Raw genomic sequence first — 23,123 nt, 5'->3', positions numbered from 1 at the left:
GCATTAGGACTAATGCACACCCCGCGACTCTAACTTCCAAACACACCGTCATCGTGCTCTCACTGTAACTCCCCTGTTTGCTCTCTGCCTCTTTCCCCTTTACAGATCACATCAGAAACACTGGATTGGGTCTTCTGGCGCTTTTGTAAAAGAGACAGATAAGTGTTTGTAGCCGACTAAATTGGGAGAGCTGGGAGAGAAATTGTTTTTTGATGGAGAAAAGTAGGTGGGCACGGCTGTCATGACAAACGCCGTGGTAATATCATAGTGCACCAGCACCATCATGTGTATCAAAGATGAATACCAGGCAGACACACAGAGGCTCAGGCACTAACTCCATCTGCCATTTTACCAAGAGCGAACCACAGCTATCACCATGAGTGTAAAAGCTTCGAGTGGATATTGCTGGAGGCAAGCTTTTTTTGGTTTTAGGCAACGTGAGACAGCTTAAGAATTACAGACCACCAGAGGGAGACAAATGGCAAAAAAAGAAGGTTCTGTGACGAGTCCTACCGGGCAGAAATCTGACAAAACGTGGCATGAAATGGAAACGTGGGCATCCAGAGACCTCACCATCAGACTCCGGATCTGGAAAAAAGACATTTATTAATGACACAGTCTTACGTGCTTTTCACTCATTATTAAGAGTCTAACTTTATGAAATTGAAATGAAGACCCCAATTATTTAAAATAAGAGTTATTAATAAGAATTCAAGCTTTTCCTTCATATCATGGATGTGACTCTAAATGTGAAATACTATGTTTAATATTTAAAATGTTCTCTGTATGTGTAATGACCGCAAAGGTTAAACTCATATAGGATTAGGTGTTGGTCGCCAATGCTCTCTGCCCCCATCTTATCTCCTCATTATCACTCTGACAGGTATAATATAAATGCATGATCTGTGCACATTGTTATCAAAAATGCAGCACTGTTGTAATAATGGGGAAAATTACATTGTTTTAAACACATTTCAACACAGTTCTCAACAGATTTTAACCAAGGAGAAAAGAAAGCATAACTTTATTACTAAGCAACAAAAAATCCATTATTTAGTTTTATGAGCCTTGTTATCCAACTATATATGCATCCGAGAAAACATTACAGCAAGTAAGTTTATAACAGAATGCAGTTCCTCAAATGGCCACTGGGGGCTGACACTAAAAGTGAGTCCCGTGCTAAAATATATTTCACAGTATAAACTTTTTTTTTTTTTTTTTTTTTTTTTTTAAACTTACCTGTCAAAAATAATTACTTTTAAAAATTAAAATGAGAAATTTGGCCATAGTGATTGACAGGTGTCTCAGCAACGTTATAATAGTGGATTAAAGCTAACCTTAAAACTAGACGAGTCATCGTAAAACTTTGTAGTTTACTGAAAAATAGTCTAACAAATGAGTTTGTATGTACAAAACTAACTAAAATCACATTAAAAAGACAGTTGATCTTTAGTTTTAGGCAGTTTTGACAAATATCATAATCTGCCTGATGAGGCTTTGGTGCATCCATCCTGAAGAATTTTAGTATATATATACACATATATATCTATATCACTGTCGCCTCATCTGTAACAAGAAAAAACGTAATTAGAAAAACTGGAGTTCCAAAAATCGACCTCTTGCCGATGGTGTCTGTTCCCCTTTGGATCATTTTTAACGCAACTACCGACCAAATGATGGGGCTTGAAGCACTCATCAGTGAAAGGTGTGCTCTACTTTGGGTGAGTGAAACACTGAGAGGCAGTCTGTTGCAGCAGCTCATGATGTTGTTTTAATTGACTTCAACATAAGGTTGATTTTCCTTGCTCACTGTGTTTTAGGCAAGATCGAAACAGCCACCTTTTGTCTTGCAGTGAAGTTTTAAAAGCCTACCAGTGTTTTAAAATTGGATTACACTCTTGGGAATAGCGAATCTCTATCAGCTGATCGCACTGACAGGTCTACCACCAGGAGCGAGGCTTGTAATCCCAGAGAAGCTATGAAGGAAATGACCGTCTTTCACGGCTGTTCCACGGAGGTATCGGGACAATAATACGGAACGAGCTCGTTGGGCTGATTAAGTGTAGGCGTGTAGATCAAACACTCACACTTCCTGCGACCACATTGTACCTGGCTTCACACGTAACGTTATTCTGAGCAGTAAGAAGAAACACGGGCGGACGGCAGTGGTTGTGGTTTAAACGTCGATGTAATCGCAGACATGTTGCTGTGAAGAAATGCTTCTGCGGACTAACTATCGAACTGCTAGCAGTTGGAATGCATCCATTATAGTGGCTGAGGGAATTGCTCTGTTTCAATCCAGTTTACATCAACACAGTTTGGAATTCTCCATCAGTGGATGCAAGCCTCACCCGAATGGTAATAGATCCTTACCAGCCTCTGCACCACTTACTGGAGATGCTCAACATTTTCTATTACATTTATTGCGTGCAAGCATTGTGGTATCTATAACAGACACCACAATACTTCTATTAATTTTAAATTTAAGCTCATACTAGATCTGATTTATCGAGCTCTTCGCTTTCTTGTATTTTCTATTTAGCTGAACAAGTTCTTTAGTGTACGATTTCAACTTTTCAGAGCTGTTTTGTTCAGTGAGTCAGAATTTATTTTATTGAGCCAAGCTGGCTGCTTTAACAAAGTGCATTCCCACCACTCTTAATGCAGGTTTGTGTGTGTGAGTTTGTGTGAATGCAGTTTGCTAACAAACCTTGCAAACATTAGCACACTCTCATCTAAATATGGTCACTTGTGTTTCGAAGAAAAAAAAAACAAAACACCAAAAACAAGACAAATTGAGGCTTTAGAAAAAACAAAACTATTATACACAAAAACTATTTCCATAAAAATAAAGGATGGCATTCAATAAGATGCCCATTTTGGTATTTCTGTAGCGTCCAAGCTGCAATTTGAGATAATTTCCTCTCATTTTGTGACCCATGCGTAAGAGATTCTGGTAGAACACGCTGCAATTTACAAGCGACAATCACCGATAAAGCTGGGAGTTTCTGTGATCTGTGTGTAATTGCGAGCCCTCGCTTTGGGAATCGTACCTGTCAGGTTCCAGTCATAAAGCTCAAGAATATCCCGGAACAAGTAGGAGGCAAACAGCTCCAGGCCTCGGACGCAGTAGTTCTGTACACGAGAGACAGCAGAGGTTTGTTATCAGCGCCACGTGAATATACAGTAGCAGCATGCAGCCACAAAGACTACCCCATAATGTAGATATGATTGATAACTAAATCCAGTTCTGAGACTTTATCACATAAGCCACCTTATTGATACAATCACCCTCAGCGGGTCAAAAGGAAGCTCTTTTTCCTCTTCTAAAAGGATTAGCACCTTCACTCATCCGAGCACTGAGGTGCGAGAGTTACACGCAGCTCAGCGGCGCTCAGTCTCAGCCGTTTGAGATAAAAACAAAAGGGGTGAGAAAGGGGAGAAAAAGAGCTGGCAGATAAAGTGGGGTTTTACTGACCTCCGGTGCCATCTCCTCTATGAAGTGAATGGTGTAATCTATGTTGAAGCGGATCACACGGCACAATGGAATCTGTGATGATGAAAGGAGCAGAGGACGAGAAGAAGAAAGGACAGACCGACTCATTACCATGGCGTTAGGCAGAGGTCACAGCTTTGCAAGGAAACTCATTAAAACCTTGTTTTTGGGGTGTTTTTTTGTCTTCAGTGGAGCTAGCTTACATCTGTTGGAATATTTGGAAACCACATGGAAAAAAAGCAACTCAAACACACATGTACAAGTGCTCTCCCCCTACTCACTCACACAGACGTGAGCACCTGACTCTTGAAAATTAACTAACTGAAATCATGCTAAATAGATAAGCCTGCTCTTCTGTGTTTAATCTCCCTAGTTACACGGTCTTTGTTGTTAGAGCGCAGGGGTCCATTTTAAGAGATTAACCTGGGAGCTACTTTCATTCTTGCCCATCCCAGCAGCCAACTAGCAGGGGGCTAATATCACCAGACTCTGTGGTTCCTAATCCCCGCACTGCCATGAAGAGTTTACCCCAGCTTTTAACAAGGGCCGCGTAAATTATCCAGTTCAAATCGTGCCTAATCCTCGGGGTTCTTTTCAAGCTAGAAGGGATATTGACCGAGTGCTCTAGTATTCAAACGTGCAGGAAAAACACACACATACGTCGAGAGGGGAGGGAAATATTCCAGAAACGGCGTTTGGTGATCCCCTCGGTTGATTTCTCTCTCCTTTAAAACTTCCACTTTGGGGACGGGGAGGAAGAGAGCCTCCTTTCAAATCACAGCCACTCTAGTGTTTGACAGTCACTGATGGGCCTTCAAAAGTGAGCAAGAGGACTCTGTGACAAGGTCAGCCCTGGGAGAGAGGAGCACTTTGTCCACGCGACAAAGAAGTCGACCCGAAGCCAAGAGTCGATTTGAAGTTATTTCTGACAAGAGTGGAGCTAAAAGGAGGAGGGATGGTCCACTTAAATGCTGAAAATACGAAAAAATGATGTGTTGCCTCAACAGATACGTAGAAGGTTGAAAGTGTCCCATCACAGCCAATCTAGATCTGACTGAGCTGCACAACTGATCGTGGGCCTGGGCTATTTAAACCGCAGGCTTTCGAGCAGGCAAGCTCACACATAAGAGGGAAAAGGGAATAAGAAAACTAAGAAAAATGTATTAAGGATATTCTATGATATAATAAAATATTGCTGTGCTATTGCAAACTTCTGCAGCTCCACCCATATAAATCAAAACTAATGCCTGATTTTAATTTGGCTGATGTCCCCTTGAACAAAGTCTCCTTGTGTGGCGCTGACATGCTTCCAGGGTTTTCTGCTATTTTTAGATCGCTTTCTGGAAGCTCCATTGTGACTGCTTGCACAATGATGCGCGCTGGATCTCTTCAAATGTATTAAAGCAGTGACCTTTCAACTGCTTTAATACATCATTTCATTTTGTAAAAGAAGGCAAAACCCTGCATGCAGCCACATCAGGTGTGCAAGGTGGGGAAATGAGGGAAGATTGAGATGGTGTGGGGAAAAAAACGTTGTATTTTCATGTACCATTACACGATGGCACAAACTCAGGTGCTATTTTTCCCCAAATCCTCAGATGCCTCAAGTTGGAGTTGGTATTGAAAGTCTGACCCTAGGGGACCATGACTTGGATGCTCTTGGACAAACTCCTTACCAGATCTACTGCCTTCAGGTGTGGAAATGTGGAAATCTGCGGTTTTTTTTAAGGAAGAACAATTTATCCAGTTTTTCTCTTGTGGAATTGTACATGCGAGGAGTCATACTGCAACCTCACAAAGTGATCTTAAAGTAAAAGCAGCAATAGAAGTGGTCCAGAGATGCGCACGGAGATGATGTAAAAAGGAATAATCAATTACATTTAAATCCCTTATGTGTTTTTGTTTTCTAACTGCATGGACTTCAGTGACTGGACTTTATATACAGAGATTACACATGTGGTTCCTTTTCCTCTTGTTGTTTTCGACCTCGTGTAGCTGCAAGGTAACTGATGTGCAAGATTTATGTATATGTGAATACCTCTTGCAACCCTAAGGTTAATGAGCAGGATCCTAGTAATGAGTTTCCAAAAAAGCCCTAAAATATCACCAATAAAAGAAACAATCCACAAAAAACACTTTAGCATTTAGGTTTGTGTATCCTGTTTCTACCAGACAACCTTTTGGCCTTTAAGTCATTAGTGAAGCTGCACATAGTACTTTCTATGAATAACACACTATATCAAGCATTTGTGCAGAAAAAGACTCCCCCGAGGTGAAATGTCAATGAAGAAGTCGTAACCAACCCAGTACACTTACACTTCACCTTTGCGAGGCTTAACATGACACTTACAAACAAAATAGAGTAAACTCAGTGTGACACTCGCCTCCGAAAAGCTCAACGCAAAAGGAACTGCCGACTCCGAACAAGTAAATAAATAAAAATAGAAACTATAAAACACAACAGCATAACTGAGAAAAATGACTTTACACTGACACCCACTGTTACTGTCAAAAACCTGAGAGTGCTGTGGTGGAAAATTCATGGCTTACCGCCCGAGCTGCTAACAATTCAAAGCAGGCTTACGTTAGTGAGAGGAGTGTGGGAGAAGAGAGAGAAGCCTTCAAACAGGTACTCGTGGTCATCGTACTCAATCACTGTCGGCCTGTCGGTCTGGAACAGAAAAGAACAAAAACAGTCACACAAGCACGCAAACACAGCGCTGTAGTTTAGGTAGAGTGCTGTGAATATAAACAAACGGGCTACTATCAGAACAATGTGTTAGCATGTATTCAACCTAGTTGTTTATTTTAAGTTATACCAGGAAGTTGGTGGGAGGTGACACAGTGATCCTGTAGTGGAACAGTTTGCCAGCGTTGTTGTTCATTGGACGGCACCGTTTCACAGGCTGGAAAAGATTTAAAAAAGTCAATATTTGACACCGAGGTGTTCCTCTGTGCTTGACATTTATGAGCGAATTTAAGTAAATGTAAGAGGTACAAATCATGAATGAACTGAAACTCCCTTTTTTCCTTTATAGACCCATAGGACAGCAACTTTAACGATGATGCGAACATCAAAGTGTCAAAAATTGCAGTTCCTCAAATGGCCACTTGAGGCTGGCTAACAATAATAATAATAATAATAATAATAATTCTTTACGCAGCGGTTCCCAACCCCTGGGCCACGGACCGGTACCGGTCTGTGAGTTATTTGGTACCGGGCCGCGAGAGTTGAGGCTCGGGTGTGAAATTCATGGTTTTCAGGGTTTTTATCGTTAACTCTGTTTCCCTGGGTCTTCTCCCGTGTTATAGTTGTGTGTTTTATTTTGAAAGAAATATTTACACGTTACCATAGCGACCAGTGAGCATTAAGGGGCAGAGAGGAGGATGTTACTCTCACTGTTGTTGGCGCATTTCAGGAGAACGCTGCTAATAAAGTTACACAATTACACAGTGAATTTGCGTTTATTATTATATTTACAAAATACCAAAGTTTTTGTCTTGGTCGCATCATTTTACTTTGTTGTATTTACACCTTAAAGGCCGGACCATGAAAATATTGTCTGACAAACCGGTCCATGGCGCAAAAAAGTTTGGGGACCGCTGCTTTAATGAATACAAAACTGAGCAAGACAGCGATTAGCCACAGTGGCTAATTCCATCTTTTCTTTTCAGTCTACTTTTAAAGTATTTTAATTCCAATCTGTCATTCACCTTCTTGGTCCTTTATAATCAAGCCAAAAAACATTCAATTTATACCGATTTGGAGCGAAAAAGGCATCAAAATGTTCTAATTATGAAGGTTAAACTACAACATATTTTCCAGTTTTCTTGAGAAATTACTTAAGCATATACAGTGGATTTTTCTGCTAATGGACTCTTTATAGGATTTCACTCATTAGTTGGTCGCAGACGCAGAGGCATCTTGTTAAGTGCAGAAGTAAGTGAAGAGCAAAGCATGTTTGCAGAGGTTATTATGAAGACAAACTGCTGGTATGAGTGATGAGTAAAAGCTTAATTGGCATCCTATAATGAGCATAATTATAAAGTCAATACACATTAGAAACTTATTAAAACAAATAATTGACTAACAACTTCCAGGTCAACAAAGAGCAACAAGAAATTAACGCACTAATTAACTCGAGACAGATTTTTAAGACAGAAAATATTACTAAAAAAATCAATCAAACATACATCCCCAAACAAGTGAGTATGGAGCAGACATTTACCCACCTTTGTCTGGAGAATGATGCACATTTACCACTATTTAACGTACCTATCACTGGTTAATAGAGTCATTAAGGATTCATTAAACAATCCCAGAGTTTGATCATTTCCTACTGGGCATAAAGGAAAAAGAAACAACTGAACGACTGAGCTTTTTGTAGATAAAATGCATTTTACTTGTTAGATGAGCATGCGGCTGGTGGGAGTTATAGTTCCAAAACACAGCAAAGTAAGAAAGTGAGTCATAAAAGAAAATATATCTCCGTGTGTGGAAAAATACCCGATGAATCACTCGGACGCAACTCCCCAGTCAAATTTCCTGAAATGTAATATCTTTTTGTTCTTTAAGATGCTTCTGTCTCACTTATCGTGCCTTTAACACAATAGAAGATGGCTTCTGTATAGAAAATGCATTTAGCCTGACTAAAATAATGCCCTTGCCCCCGCGTGGCACAACTTCAAGGTTATGAAAGGGTGATTTATTCATGGCGTGTCATACCTCTTCCCCCGGGTAGATGCTGTGGCGGATCCCTGTACGTCTGGCCTTGGCACTGCACTTACACAAGGGACCATCATTCATCTGGACAGAAAGAAAATACGTAAATCAGACAGAACTGCTTCACTTGCCATGTATAACACAGGGGCTGCTCAACATTTTACATCTCTAAACTGCAGACTCCTGACCTTTATTTCTTTGCTGCAGTTTGAAGTTTTGACTTTTTAAACTTCACTTTGTGACATTGTCTCCGCAATACATATCCTCACAATAAAACTGCTGGCCTATAACTTTATTACAGACTGTCTTTCCATCAAGTGGAAATGACATTTATTCAAAGCAGAAAGAGGAAGAGTGCAACTGACATCGAGACGAGACAACAATACCCAGAATACCTAAAATGTGAAAGACTGCTGTCCTGTCACCGCAACCAAAAAGCCAATAAAGACCCAAACCAGGAAACCTGTGAGCCAACCACGTTCCATTGACACGAGGGTCACGGCAGTTTCAAGTGGTTGGTGGCAGACTTATTCACACATCAGTAATTCCCATTGCAGTAAAGATGTAGCTAGTTGTATTCAAAACATGAATTAGCGTGGCATTGTTCAGTGCTCTGGTGCCTGGATTGAGCCACTAATGAAGGAGTAGGATTGTGTTACTTTTTCTGTGGATACTAGAAGTCCAACCTGCAGGTGGAAAAGCAGATTGTTAGATTTGGCTGGTGAGTCTATATATGTGTTTTTTTATGTCCCACTGAAATAAAAGTTATGGCTCTTTTCCCATTTATGTAGACAGCAGCTTCAAAATAAATGCCCAGAGGCTCTGCTGGCTGCTGAGTTTGAAGACTTCTTTATAGAAGGACTTTGGTTATATGTGCTGTTAGTGGTTTCAGATATTTACAAGAAAGACTTTAGAAGCCAACAGGGAAGAAACGGAGTCCTTACTGTATCAAAATAAAAGCTACACTAGATATTTATGGCCACAACAATCAACTCTTACATTCTGCTTTTTTCAAATGTTTTTTGCAGTCTTATCGAGTTGAAGTCTGTTGTGGAGTTAAGTAATGTGCAGATTATCCTCAGTTCCAACAGCATAGCTGGTACGGTTTCTTTCTTCTTTATTGGATTATCTAAAGTCAATATTTATTTTACTGATGTGCATCTAACACAGATGAATACTGGACAAAGGTGCAATGATCATATGGATGCCCTACAGCCTTTTTGACAAGCTTTCTTCTACTCTTTCTTCTTCTACTCTTTAATTACAGAGCCATACTGTTGTAATACACGCGGCAGAAATAAGTCAGGCTTTACTGGACAGCAGTTTATCTACTGTCTTAAAACTAGTATATACTCTCACAGGTAACTTTATATGGTATATAAAGTTACCTGTGAGAAAGTTAGAAGCAGTAGAGCACAACTGTTCTACTGCTTGTTATGCAAACACCTAATGAGCCAGTGAGATGGCAGCAACTCAGTGCACTTAGGCATTGAGACATGGTCAAGATCCTCCGGTGAAGTTCAAACCAGCCACCAGAATGAAGAAGAAAAGGCAGGCTGGTCCAAGTATTTCAGAAACTGCTGATCTACTGGGACTTACCTACACGACCACCTACAGTGTTTACAGAGAATGGTCTCAACAGACAAACTATCCACTGAGCAGCAGCTCAATGAGTTGATAAGAGTACATCAGTAACTTAAATAGCGCCTTCTTTTAACCAACGTTTTCAGAAGAGCACATGTCGAACCTTGAAGCAGATGGGCTACAGCAGCAGAAGCCCACACCAGGTGCCCCGCTCCTGTCAGCTAAGAACAGGAAACTAAGGCTACAATTCATACAGACTCATCAAAGTTACAGATGACTGTAAAAACGCTTTCTATCCCGATGAATCTCGATTTCTGCTGCAACATTTGAACGGTTCTAACTAGAATGAAACAGGAAAGCATGGATCCATCCTCCCTTGTTTCAGTTCAGGGTGGTGGTGGTGGTGGTGTACTAGTGTGTGGGATATTTTCTTGGTATACTCTGGGCCCCTTAGTGACATTGTTAATGAGCATCGTTTAAACACAACAGAGTATCATTACTGACCACGTCCATCCCATGATGACCACAGTGTACCCACCTTCTTATGGCTGCTTTCAGCAACATAATGTGTCATGTCACAAAGCTGAGATCCTCTCAAACTGGTTTCATGAAAACCAGTCTACTCAAATGCCCTCCACAGTCACCAGATCTCCATCTAATAGAGTTGTGGTGGAATGGGTGTTTCACATCACGCATGTGCCACCAAAAACTCTGCAGCAACTGTGTGATGCCATCATGTAAATATAGATCAAAATCTCTGAGGAATGTTTTGAGCACCTTGTTGAATTTCTGCCAAATTTAAAGAGTTCTAAAAGCAAAACGGGTCCAGCCTGTGTGGAACTGTGAGTGCATGTGTCAGGAAAATGGGTTCTTGGAGACACCTAGTGTTACGGCACCATAAAAACAGCTCTAAGTAGTTTGGCAGGTGTTTAACATGCTTCGATGTCTGTGCACGGATTATGACAACTGGTCGAAACACACATAAAAGTGTGTAACTGAGATCAATGAAGGCCAAGATCAAAACCAGGTGGAGTCTGACCTCTGAGTATTGTGATGATGGCTCATGGATTAGATATTCAATCTTTTTATATATATAAATATCAGTTAAATGGAGGAAAAACACCAATAATAACTTAGTAATTCACACATTTAGTAACTAAAATATGGAAGTGTGATGTTAAAACTAAAGTACTGTTATTTCCTAAAAAATATAATATATTATTTATGTTGTCTGATGAATTTATCTGTTACTTTTTGTCCTGCAAGGACACTTATTAAAGGTCAAGTGAGACATACATAAACGTGTGTAGACTCAGTTAAATCTGACAGATTAAAAAAACTAATTATTGAGATTGCAAAGTCATATTTTGCTGATGCAAAATTCTGCCTGAGGTTTTAATTCAGGATTACTTGAGTGCTTTTCTTATAATGCCTCTGGCCTAATGCAAAGTGAGGTCTCTGCAGTTTTCCTGCTTTTATTCACAATGCAGGGCCAGTATCAAGTCATTTTCACATTGCACAGCAGGAGCCAGCACATTAGATTACATCTAAGTGCTGGAAATACTCTGTTTGGTTTTGGAGAGGGTGCTTCCTGGGTAGAGAGTACAGGAGGGCAGGAGAGTTAACATCATCAGTTATCACATAGGCACAAATCACAAGGACTCTGATCTAGAGAGCTGGCAGGTTAAGGACCATTTAATGTCTGTTCTGGCTGCAGGGGACATCTGCATTCTCACTTGTTTCTCTGCGGGATGATGTCTTTGAAAGTTCAGGGCTGTAGTGCACGTGTAAAAAAAATGCTATTTGATTGATTTACTTTAACTTTTAAAATCATTGTTTCAAAAATGAATGTAAAGTCAGCTGTTGTCGAGAGACCAAATGTTTTGGTTAAAGGTTTCAGCCTGCCTGTGCAGCTGCCTTATCGTTCTCACGTCGACAGCATGTCTTCCAGTATTTCAGGAATGCTTTCAGATTGAGATATTCCGTATGATTTAATACTTTGTCGGACATGAATTCAAGAGGTATACACAGAAGATAGAACAATCTATCCTCGGCATCCTTTTGTTAAGACACACTAACCTCCCCGGGGTCATTGTACCAGAGCTCCTCGTGCAGCCGGTCGGGGTGAGCTTTCTTCCTTTTGATCTCAGCGATGACATCAAAAACCTCTGAGTCAGAGCTGCTGGAGCAGGTGCTTCCTTCGCCTTCTGACTCACAGTCTGAGTCGCTGCTGCTGTCATCTGAAACCACAGTGCAAGAAGGTCTTTAATCATGCGAATGCTACGCGGCTAACGATTAAAACTAATTCGGCGAGCTGGAGCTGGTCGAGTGGTTAAGCTCCTCTGCTCGGCTGTGCCCTCGCAAAGTATTACACTCACAAGGCAGAGTCAAAGTAAAGTAATCTGTCAAAATGCTTTAAAACTGCGCGCTCGGGCTCTGCCAACTCTTGAAGAGGAATACTCACCCTGGCTGTGTAGATGACACAGCAAACCTTAAGATCTGTTACCTAATTTGCACTTGCTTAATCTTTCTTTATGCAAACAAATATAGTTTAGCATGACTAACAGCTAACTGTGGTGGTTTCGTTGTCTAAACACTGTTGTTCATAACAATTTCCAATTTTCATGCCAGTTGCAGACTTTAATGCATCCGTGAGATTAAAAGCGGGGTGCAGTTGCCAAAGTTGACATCTGGCACTCGTGTTTTCTCTCCTCCTCTCTCACTTGTCATTCTCCCTCACCGAAAACAAACCTCAAACCAAAATGAGGATTATAATTACCATTCTGCTGAATGGTTTGTGGCCCTTAGCTAAGCAGAGTCTTTAATTCTTATCAGCACTTTAACTCGAGTGTTTGATTGTGAAGTCGGCGCCCAGAGCAGCATATTTAGCAAATTGGATCTCCCTGAGTGAGATTTATATTATTGTGGTGGTGAAATAGACAATCGGGCTGACAGCCCTGCAGATAAAATCAGAAACACAACTTAATCTCTGCCTCGCCCCAATGCACTGCTGAGAAGATAGCAAGCTTTTTTTTCCCCATATCAATAAAAAAGGTTGTCAACAGATGTTTTAGCTGATGGCTTTTATTTGGAAACACAAGTATGTGCAGGCCAAGGTTTTATTTAAAGACGATCATACATACATACAGTCACAAGAGCAGATATTAAACATGGGGAGTAGTGCTGGGCGATATGGAAAAAATATTTATCATGATATGAATTATTTTATATCATGATAACAATATATATCACGATATACGACCTGACCTGTGGTCATCTAGAAAGTACACAGTCTGTAGACAGCGAGTGTCGAGGGTGCAGTCTTTGTTTTGAGTTACCGTAAAGTATGTCGCGAATCCGGGTGCACGTACAGCAGCACCAGCTCGCAAACCACGAGACGGAGTTTCTTTGCGAAAAATATCATTTTTTTAATATTTTTTTTTTCTTACATAAAGTTAAGAGCATGTATAGTGAGAAGACAACACTAATATATTTGCCACAGGCTATTTAACCCTTTAAGACCTACCATAGAACCAAGTCCGCCAGAGCTTATCTTTATGTTTTTACATGCTGTAGTGCCACTTGTGGGAGTATTTCAAGTTTCCATATATCAATACAACCGTTATAGCCCAAATTTTAATAATATGTATGCATTAAGTCCATAGTAACTACATAAATTGCAAAAACTTGTAGTGCAATAAACTACAAAAAAATTGAAAATCGTTTTTGTTTTGTTTTTTACATATATTTCTAGTTAAAAAAAATTTAAGAGGTGTATCCCTCAAAACTGTAAATACAAAAGTTTCCAACCACGAGAAATTTATTTTGAGTGTCTTCATAGTTTTATTTTTGAGATACACTAATTTTTATATACTACAGGAAAAATGAAAATAAATATTATAATGCATCAAAATAAACTATTTCCAACAGTGTAATTTGAGTTCTAAGCATCCCAGAAACGATACAGAAAAGCATAAAGTCAAACATGTCTTTTAAAAACACCAACATAGGCTTATAAGGCCCTTTCGCGAAAATGACGTCACTTCCGGTTTCGGGCAGGTAATGGCGGACATGCGATAGTTCGCGCTGAAGTATATGCCAACGTAGGAAGTCTTATGAACGTCGGCAAAGCGTGTTTCTGGAATATTATCTTTTTGTTGCTGCAAGTGCTTCTTATGCAATTTTTGCAAAGTTATATGTGGAAGGAAACCGTGACCTTGGACAAGCTAATGGCATAAGATGTAAGTACAACTCCTCCGGTTTCACATGCAAAAAAAAAAAATACTGCACTACCTTACGTGGTTCCAGTTCTACAGGGATTTAAAAATAGTTAGGTAAAACGGAGTGTGCCTGCTCCGACCGGTTGTAAAGGGTTAATGATATATTTTATGTAATAATTTATAAAATTTGGGTTAGTACGATATAAACGATAGAAGACAAATGGCACGATAGACACTTTTCTATCGTCCACACGATATATATCGTCATATCGCCCAGCACTAATCGGGAGTTATAAATGATGAGGTCAGTGTATGTAAAATGCTCTGTCTTAGATGGCTCTAAACACTCGATTTCAGCAAGTTTTTTATACTCTTGACCGTATATGATGTCACTCAGGTAGAAAATCCCTTATATGGCCATCTCAGGTAAATAAGCCCCGCCTACTTGCTGTTCAAATCTTCCTCTCACAAAGGGCAGCCAATCAGAAGAAAGCAAGTTTAAAGGATGATTCAAAGAAAAGATCTAAAATGGCTTGTTTCAGTCTCAGAGGGTGCTCCAAGGCCCCTTAGCATAAGTCAAAGATGGATTATTTTGAACTGTGAATCAGGCAAAGCTACACTAATAGTGTCCAAGAATAAAAATGTGGAGCTTGAAATTAGCATAATAGGTCTCCTTTACAGAATTAAGCTTAAAGACTGTGAGGTTAAAGCTAAAATATAAAAATAGCACAACTAACCTGGGTCCTCGTCCAGTTTGGTCTTGGGCGGCTCCCATTTGGGTCGAGCAGCCTTGGCTCGCTCCTGTCTGTTTCCCAGCTCTTCCTCAAAGCGCTCATACAGATCACGCAGTTTACTCGTTCCCACCACTGTAGAGTCTCCCTGAAATACAGCAGTTCAAATGCAACAAGCCAAGTTTGTTCAACTGCTGAAAGTTAAATGGAAAAGTTGTAGACTGAGAAAGGATTCCAGGATCTTTTAGTCAAACTAACATTTTAATATTTAATGGATATTTCAGTCAGAGCCACTTTAGTCAAAAGAAGATTATAATTTCCTCCTGTACTCATTGATTATTATTATTTATAGGGCAGTATGCCTCATGTAGCTCCCACTCCTAAGTGAAGCCTAAGATAATGCATCTCTAATTAACCCTCAAGCAACCTAATCTAAAAGAACTGAGGTTGAGGGGGTAGTCATACAAGTATTCCTGTATATTTTATACTGATACACTGACTGTGTTTGTACTGTAAACTATTTATACAGCGCTAAATCACAACATCAGTCGCCTCGAGTCGCTTTATATTGTAAGGTAGGTCCTACAATAATACATACAGAGAAAAACCCATCATATCAACCCATCAACTTATACCAATGGGTCAGTTCATATGAAATGCTGTCTGGTGGCCTCTGGATCATTTGCCCTGTTTTGTAGATGATGTGGTTCTATTGGCATCATTGTGAGTGGACCTCCACTTCATACTGTAACAGATTGTAGCCAAGTGTGGAGCAGACGGGATGAGAATTAGGACCTCCAAGTCTGAGATCATGGTTCTCAACTGGAAAAGTGTGGAGCTGCTGCCCCAAGTTGAGGTATTGGTTTGTTGTATTGAAAAGAGAGCAGGCCATGAAAGCTATTGGTTAAAATTCTACATTTTACTCTCACCTATAGCCAAGAGCTTTAGATAGAGACCAAAAGAATGAGATTATGGGAATAAGCAGTGGACACAAGCTTCCTCCATATGTCTGCTCCTGCCATAGAGACAGGCTGAAGGGCTTGAAGTAGAACTGCTAGTGCTCCACATTGAAAGGAGCCAGTTTGGCCATTTGATGTAAACGCCCACTGAGGACCTCCCAGTGTAGGTGTTTTGGGGCAGACCCAGGACACGCTGGAGAATCACATCTCTATGCTGGCTTAAAAATATTGGCCTCAATATTGCCCAGAAAAGATGGAGGAGGTGGCTGGGAAGATGAAGGCCTGGGCATCTTATTCAGACTCCTGCCCCCACAACCCAAACCCTCAGAAACAGCAGAAAATGGATGGATGTGCAGATGGATGTATGGATGTAAAGTTGTAGGAGAACATGACAACTGATGGAAGGAAACCTTTTTATTATTAAAAATATAATAAAATCACGTAGAAATATCAGACTATTCTGTCAGTTGAATTTTAGACTGTGCACTCTATACAAGACGTGCTGACAGGATGCACCAGCTGATGAAGGTTGGCATTGAGATGAGATGAGCTGATCTGGTGGGATTGTAGCTGAGCTTGATTTTGTGGACTGCCAGAACTAAAACTATGTTTACTTTTGTGTGTGTGTTTTTTATGCTTTCACTGGAGACGGTTCTGAGCAAAGAAGAAATGAGGACTGAGCCAGAGGGGATGACATGCAACAAAGAACCCCAGCTGGACTCTAATCAGGAGGATTCTGGGATTACACGGTCAGTCTCAAACCCACAGGCCTCCAGGATGCACACTGACTTTTTAAAACTTAAGCACAACTATATTTGAGTTTCTTTAATATACTCACACTAACAGTCTATTGATCAAGACAAAATGTGATGTTAGGTGGTATAACAATGTCACAAACAAAACTGCAAAACCTACTTATGCCTTTAAAAGAGAAAATGATCTGCTTTCCAATAGAAATGTATCTTAAATTATTACAAAGCTTGGACCACTGTGAAGTGTAATCAAAGTGTAAGTGCAGTTCTACACACATCTGGCACAGCTACATCCTCTCTGTCATAACAGAGACACAGGAGAGCTAAATCTGTTTGTGAAGGATGCTTACGAGTAAAGTTGGGTTCCCGCTTGACATTTAACATCACTTCAGTTTTCCTTTAAGGACAGGTCAAGTGTCTGCCAGAATGTGTAATATGTGGGGAGAGAAAGGAGCTGAGGACACCGAGCATTTGAGACTACGGATAAAGGTCAGCGAGGAGAGAGGAGAAAAAGTAGGTGTCAGTATCCACAAGATCCAAAGACTTCAGAAAAGCATTTGAGAAGGATTTGCTAAAAGAAGAAAAAGTGGGAATAAGATGTTATTTGAGTGTCGGCTTAACTGACTGACTGAAAAATATACTGCTACAAAGCCATCAATCCAAAAAGTATCACAAGTAAATATACGAAGTAAAAATACATAAAGATCTATGGTACTTTATTTACTCACAACACATGTAAGTGCATAAATACAGATATGCACGCTTCTTTTAGGTGTTCATAAATGTTCTGCTATGTTGGGTCTTCAAGAGGATATGGACTGTATCGATATATGCAGGGGTGCACATAAGTGGTCCGCAGGTGAGCATTCGCTGTCAAAATAAAAGACGCGCACCAGATAAGAAGTTGCAACGCGCGTTTGCGTACATATGAAAGGCACCGTTTTTGTCCGCTAGAGTGGGATTTTCACGGCATATTCTGCACCACATCTCTGTGAGTTCATCATTTGTTTGACTCAGCCTTAGCCTGAAAAAGCTACAGAAGTCCACTCTCCTGTGGTCCACCACAAGCTTTGAATACAGGCTTGTTGTCCATGGAATGTAACGTCTCTGATCGGGAATGAGCCTGAGGTAGTGCGTGAGGTTTAGAGATACCGGCTAGATATAGTCTGACTCACTTCAATGGACAGCTTGAGCTATGGAACAGGTCCTCTGGAAAGGGGCTGCACTCTGTTCCAGTCTGTAGTTGCCCTCAGTGAGAAACAGTGAGTTTACCCTCGTGTATGCTGTGAACAAACGTCCAGGGAAGCCGGCCTTCTTAAAGACACTGGGGTGGGGTGCTGGAAAGTGCTGCAACTGGGGACTACCTTTTTCTACTGGGAACAGTGTGAACCAGAGGGGAGTGACTGGGAGGAACGGCTTGCTCGGTCTGAACATGAGGAGGTGGCCAGTGGGGAGAAGGGCTGAGCTTATCTGCTTAGACTACTTAGACCCTGTGGTCCAACCAACAGAAAATAGACAGATGGATGGTGTGGCAATGATGACAGAATAAAATGGGTATTTAATAGTTTTGGTGTTGATAAGCTTATTGAACTGGTTTCTAAAGCTTAGAAAGGACAGTAGGTCAAATTATTTCTTAAGTATTTATAATTTATGGTACTCCTTTTGCTCCGGTTTCTTGTTATTAGTGTGTTGCAAGCCTACTTGGGGTGGGCACATCTTTCAAAAGCTATTCTTTAACACCACTGCAAACAAAATTAGTGTAATGGCAGAAAGAAGAATTGCAAAGTTTCCTTTTAAGAACGTATTATAACCACTGAACTACTGTCCCCTTGTTCAGGCAAGAAAGACAAATATATTGTTAGAGTTACGGACACTTTGTAAAAGAGTTACAAATCAGGAATTTAGCAAATGTTAGCTTTATGAAAAAAGAAAGATGTCAACAGTACCACTTGGTCCATGGGGTCATTGGAATAGTAGCTCTCGGCGTGGGTGCACCGAATCCAGGCGGGTTTCAGCAGGTCTTCCTCTTCTTTCTCGTCATCACCCTTCTCCTTCACTTTTTCTCGCTCCCTGTCCCGTTCCCTCTCTCTCTCCCTCTCCCGCTCTCGGTCTCTGTCGCTGAAGGCTTCATCAGAGTCTCTGCTCCTTATGGTGGAGAAGCTGCGCTCTCTGCTCAGCCCCGAGGAGCTCTCTGACCTCCTGTCCCTCTCCTCCTCCCAGCGACCACGTTTCCTGTCTCTGCTCGTTGACCGGCTACATATGAAAAAGAAAAGTCAACATGAGACATGAGGATAAATCTGAGTTGAGGTCTCATGTTTACACTTGCTCATTATATCAAAGAATATATATGAATACTAAAATACTAGAAAACGGCAAGAAATTAATAAGTTAAAGTGTTTATATGATACTACTTTTCTTTGCTTGAAAAATGACCTCTGTCTAAATAGAGCCACTGCTCAAGAAACCACAGCTTTTTCTGCCACAGAGGTTTTTGACATGATTCATTACCAGTATGGTGCCTTCAGGTTTTGATCTTGGATATCATTACTTTGATTTAAAGTGAATATCCATGAATCTTCACTGAGGTCTGTCTCTTTTCCTCCTGCTTGACAGCTCCATCGTCAACATCCTTTGTCCAGTATATCTACTTTCCCTCCTCTGCACAAGTCCAAACCCTGTGAGCCTCCAAACCGCTCAACCCGAGCGGTCCCTCTGATACACTCATTTCTAATCCTGTCTATTCTGGTCACTCCCAATGAAAATCTGAGCATCTTCAGCTCTGCTCTCTGTCTTTTTGTCATCTTGTAAAACTCCCCTTTACTTTTGCTGCCATCCTTCTGTTGCAAATCACCTCTATCCACTCAGCCCTTCCTTCACCTCTCTTGTGCACAGTCTCTTGCTTTGAAAGCTAGACCTTAGGTATTTAAACTCTTTTTAAATAGTTTAAATAAAAACTCTTTATTTCTAGCTTAGTCACTGCTGCACCTGCCTCTCCCCAGAAAACAACCCCCCAAAAAGCAAACTCTTGTTCTAAAGATTTCAGAATCCGAGTACTTTATTAATCCCTGAGGAAATCATGTATTTCATACAAGGATGTGCACTTCGAACTTCTCAGTTGGGCACAATCCAGCTCTAACTACTGTGGAAAGAGAACTTAGGAGGCTACAGTGCAAAACTGAACAATGCCAGTAGACCAAAGTCTCTTGTCTGATAAACAGGAGGCTCAGAAATCCTCAACTTACTGCTCCATGAAATGAAATCCACCATAACTAAGATGTGCCGATTATAAAGAGAGTAGTCAACGTATTTGCATGACAACTACTTTCTTTTGGTAATTTTCCAAATTGTCCCAATTACCATTTAGAGACTATAATGGAGCCACAAAGGTTGATGCTTGAGACAATCGACTAAACTACAGCTTGGTTTAACTTCACTGCCCTGGTTGCAGAGTAGGAGCAAAAGAAGTCAAAACAGGAAGTAAAGCAATGGCAGAGATTTTTTTCCTATGATTCAGGGGGAAAAAAAGTATAATTTCTTCAGGGTGTTCTCTCTATATAATCTGAAAACATCTTCTGTACTGATGTGTGAAATGGTGGTTAAAAAACAACTATGAACGCCAAATGTGCTTTTCTTTCAAAACCAAGGATTTTTCTTTGTGACCTTAAACTTTGTCTATTACAGATTTAAAAGGTTTATCGATGAGTACCAATTTACAACAGCTGCAGTAAGCCAAACAAAGCAACACGTGTACCTTCGAGGCCTCTTTCTGTGCCTGTCGGGTGACTGGGATCTCCGACTGTCTCTGTGCCGATACCGCTCTCTGTGAACAGACAGAGTAGTTAAAAGGAAATCATTTCACTGATTGATTTCATTTGGCAGAGCGTCGTCTGTGTACCTGCTGCGATCCCTGCTCCTGTGTCTGGGGGGAGTCCGGCCTCTGTCGTATTCAGACCTATACCGCCCACCCTCTTGCCTGCTGCGCCTGTCTGGACTTCTCCCGCGGTCCTTCCTCTCTCCAGGAAATTCCATTTTATGCCTGTCGCTGTGGCCTCCATAGCCAAAGCACTTCTGCCTGTGATCATCGTGCCGATACCCTCTTTCTGGGGACCTCCTGCTGTCCATGGGCTTCTCGTACTTATACTGCCCCCCGTGCCTGATGCTGTGGTCTGCTTGAAACTGGGTGTTGCTTTGGGTGTAGCTGGAGCTGAAGGTAGGAGGAGGGAATGGAGGGTGAGGAGGATGGGGGTAGTTCATGGAGTACGGAGCGTGATAGTTCATTGATTGAGAGGCCATGGGGGGAGGCATTGGGGGGTGTGGTAGCGGCGGTGGGGGCACAGGAGGCATCATGTAAGGGTGGTAGGCATTTTGAGCAGACACCTGCGCCCTTGGAGCGGGACCACCTGCCGAGCCGGGTAAGGGAGGAGGTGGAAAGTTAGGTGGCGGTTCAGGGAAGCCTTGTCGGGTGGGGGGCTTCGAGAAAGGTGGGCGCACTGGGCACTGGTTAAGAGAATTGGAAGTTTGGGATTGAACTGGTGGTGGATACTGCATGAAGTCAGGGTGTGGAGGCATGTAGGGGGCAGTCTGCGAATCATAACGGTAGGAAGAAACTGGAGGCTGGGGAGGGGGCGGCCTTATGTTGGTGGGTCTGTAGTTCTGGTTGGTACCATGCTGGCCAGGAGGCACTCCTCCCCGGGGACCCCCACGATCCTGATGGAAAGACATGGCTGTGGAGAAAAGAAGACAATCAGGTCAACACAACTGACATCCACATGCGAATGAGACACATCTGAAAATCAATCGACTGACATGAAAACTTTAGTTTCCACTCATGGGTTTAAGCCTCTAAAGCCTAACCTGTCGCTGGTGTCAGAGAGGTGGTTTCAAACATGTGTAACTCCTGAACTATTTGCTCAATTGAAATAATTCCAGTGGTTCCTGAAAGCAGCAACTCTGCACTTTTATTAGTAGTAGTATCGTTATCCCTGCCTGGGATTAGTGTAATGACCCCTAAGATCACTGAAAAAGCACAGAGTTGATGCTTTCAGGAACCATTGGACTTTTTCAAATTTTTTGACAGTATTCAAAAAAACATTTGTTCCGCCCAAAATAAACATCAGACCAGAAAATCAGACTTTTATTGGCCACTAGTATTGGCTCACAAAGAGCAGTGATGGCCAGAAGTTTTGGCACAACATTTGTGTTGCATACATTTTACAAGTCAGCTTTTTATTTTGATTATTTAGATTTTTTTTTAGATCTCTTTGATAAAGTGAAAAACAGTCATTAGTATTGTCATTAATTTTAAATACTTTGATTGGCAAATAAATCAGATTTGTTTAAAGAACAGGACTAGCCCCAGATTCTCGATCAGATTACAGTATGGAGAGTTTCATGGTCATGGACCCAAAATGGTAAATTCATGATCTCCAAGCCCTCATCAATTTAGCCTAGTGACATGGAGCAGCATCGAGTACACAAATGATCACCAAACTGCTTCTGGATCAATGGAAGAAGATGTTTTTTTAAAGACATTTTTAGTCAGTCTTTACTCACCATGGGCAGAAAAGCAGAAGCCCAAAAAACCTTTCAAGTTCAAGCACTGATAAGGCAGGAAATGCCATCAATCAGGATTTGGCTCATAAGCCGATATCCAACACACACAGAGAAATCCAGAAGTTATGAAGAAGGTGGTTCAACAGTTCAAATTTTTTTTGCATCAATTTGATTTTGCTGCCAATAAAAGTCACTGAAAAATATGAAACGCTTGTTTTTGTTCTTTCCCAAATCACAGAAACATGCAAAAAAAGAATCTAAATAAAAACTGAAGTGACAAACACAAAAAACTGTGCACTGCCAAAATTTCTGTGCACGACTGTAATTTATTTACTGCATAAGCTGCTAATCTATAAGAACATCAACTTATAAGTAGAGTTATATTTTATATTATAAATCTATATTACAAAATCATTTGTGTCTAAAACTATAATTAATTTAGCGCAAGGCAGCTCTTCTTTAGACTTCCCTCTAAATGCTGCAGGTCTCTCTGCTAGAAAGTGCGAGGGTGGCTAATGTCAGGCTGCAGGACGTTAAAAATAAATTCTTTCCATTTAAAGTTCCCAAACAGCTCGATTGCTGTAATTATTTTATTAGTATTAATTATTATTATTATTAATGTGTTGCAGACTGTAAGAGCAAACTACTCATTGGGGAGGGTCTCTTTTGGCCAGTTTGCTTCACAGGAAAGATAATACTGGTAAAAACAAATAAGAAATTACCTCGCTATTTTTTCATGGTATCGTGATCCTCGTGTTACGTATTATTTCATTAATAAATATCGTTTCCGTTCATTAATATTCTTAGAAGTTTTTTTCCTGCTTATTGGAGAGAGTTAGGAAAGATTTCGAGTCCAGCCTAATGCTGCCTAGAAATAAGGACGGGATCCCAGTTTCTTTAATATTGTGATGATTCATTTAACACTAGTATTGGATCAGCAATCAGAAAAGCTTAGTAAAGGTTGGGTCGGTGCATCAAATACACTGTCACACAATGGTTTTTTAAAATAGCACTTTCTCTACAGGAACAATCTCGCTCAAGCTCTCTGGACGGACAAACGAGAGTCGTAGATTTGTGACTAGCACGTTTATTCCCCTAATGTGTT

At 40.9% G+C, this 23,123-nt stretch overlaps 1 protein-coding gene across 5 annotated transcripts in view; it reads right to left on the bottom strand.

Moving 5' to 3' along the window:
• Positions 1-23,123, bottom strand: part of drosha (drosha ribonuclease III) — a 143,242-nt gene that overhangs the window by 119,573 nt on the left and 546 nt on the right. For all 5 annotated transcript variants that reach the window (XM_063483680.1, XM_063483679.1, XM_063483681.1 and 2 more), the window contains 11 exons: positions 20,361-21,189; positions 20,217-20,285; positions 18,412-18,718; positions 14,761-14,902; positions 11,883-12,043; positions 8,223-8,303; positions 6,316-6,402; positions 6,081-6,167; positions 3,479-3,550; positions 3,054-3,135; positions 514-588 (listed from right to left, as the gene is read on the bottom strand). In XM_063483680.1, coding sequence (XP_063339750.1) covers positions 514-588; positions 3,054-3,135; positions 3,479-3,550; positions 6,081-6,167; positions 6,316-6,402; positions 8,223-8,303; positions 11,883-12,043; positions 14,761-14,902; positions 18,412-18,718; positions 20,217-20,285; positions 20,361-21,187 — 1,990 coding nt within the window. In that variant the 5' untranslated portion in view covers positions 21,188-21,189. The remainder of the gene's footprint in view (positions 1-513; positions 589-3,053; positions 3,136-3,478; positions 3,551-6,080; positions 6,168-6,315; positions 6,403-8,222; positions 8,304-11,882; positions 12,044-14,760; positions 14,903-18,411; positions 18,719-20,216; positions 20,286-20,360; positions 21,190-23,123) is intronic.

The sequence above is a fragment of the Pelmatolapia mariae genome, linkage group LG9 (assembly GCF_036321145.2).
Source record: "Pelmatolapia mariae isolate MD_Pm_ZW linkage group LG9, Pm_UMD_F_2, whole genome shotgun sequence".
NCBI lineage: Eukaryota > Metazoa > Chordata > Actinopteri > Cichliformes > Cichlidae > Pelmatolapia > Pelmatolapia mariae.
Note: the sequence above shows the minus strand (reverse complement) of the source record. Positions and strands in the feature narration are given on the sequence as shown.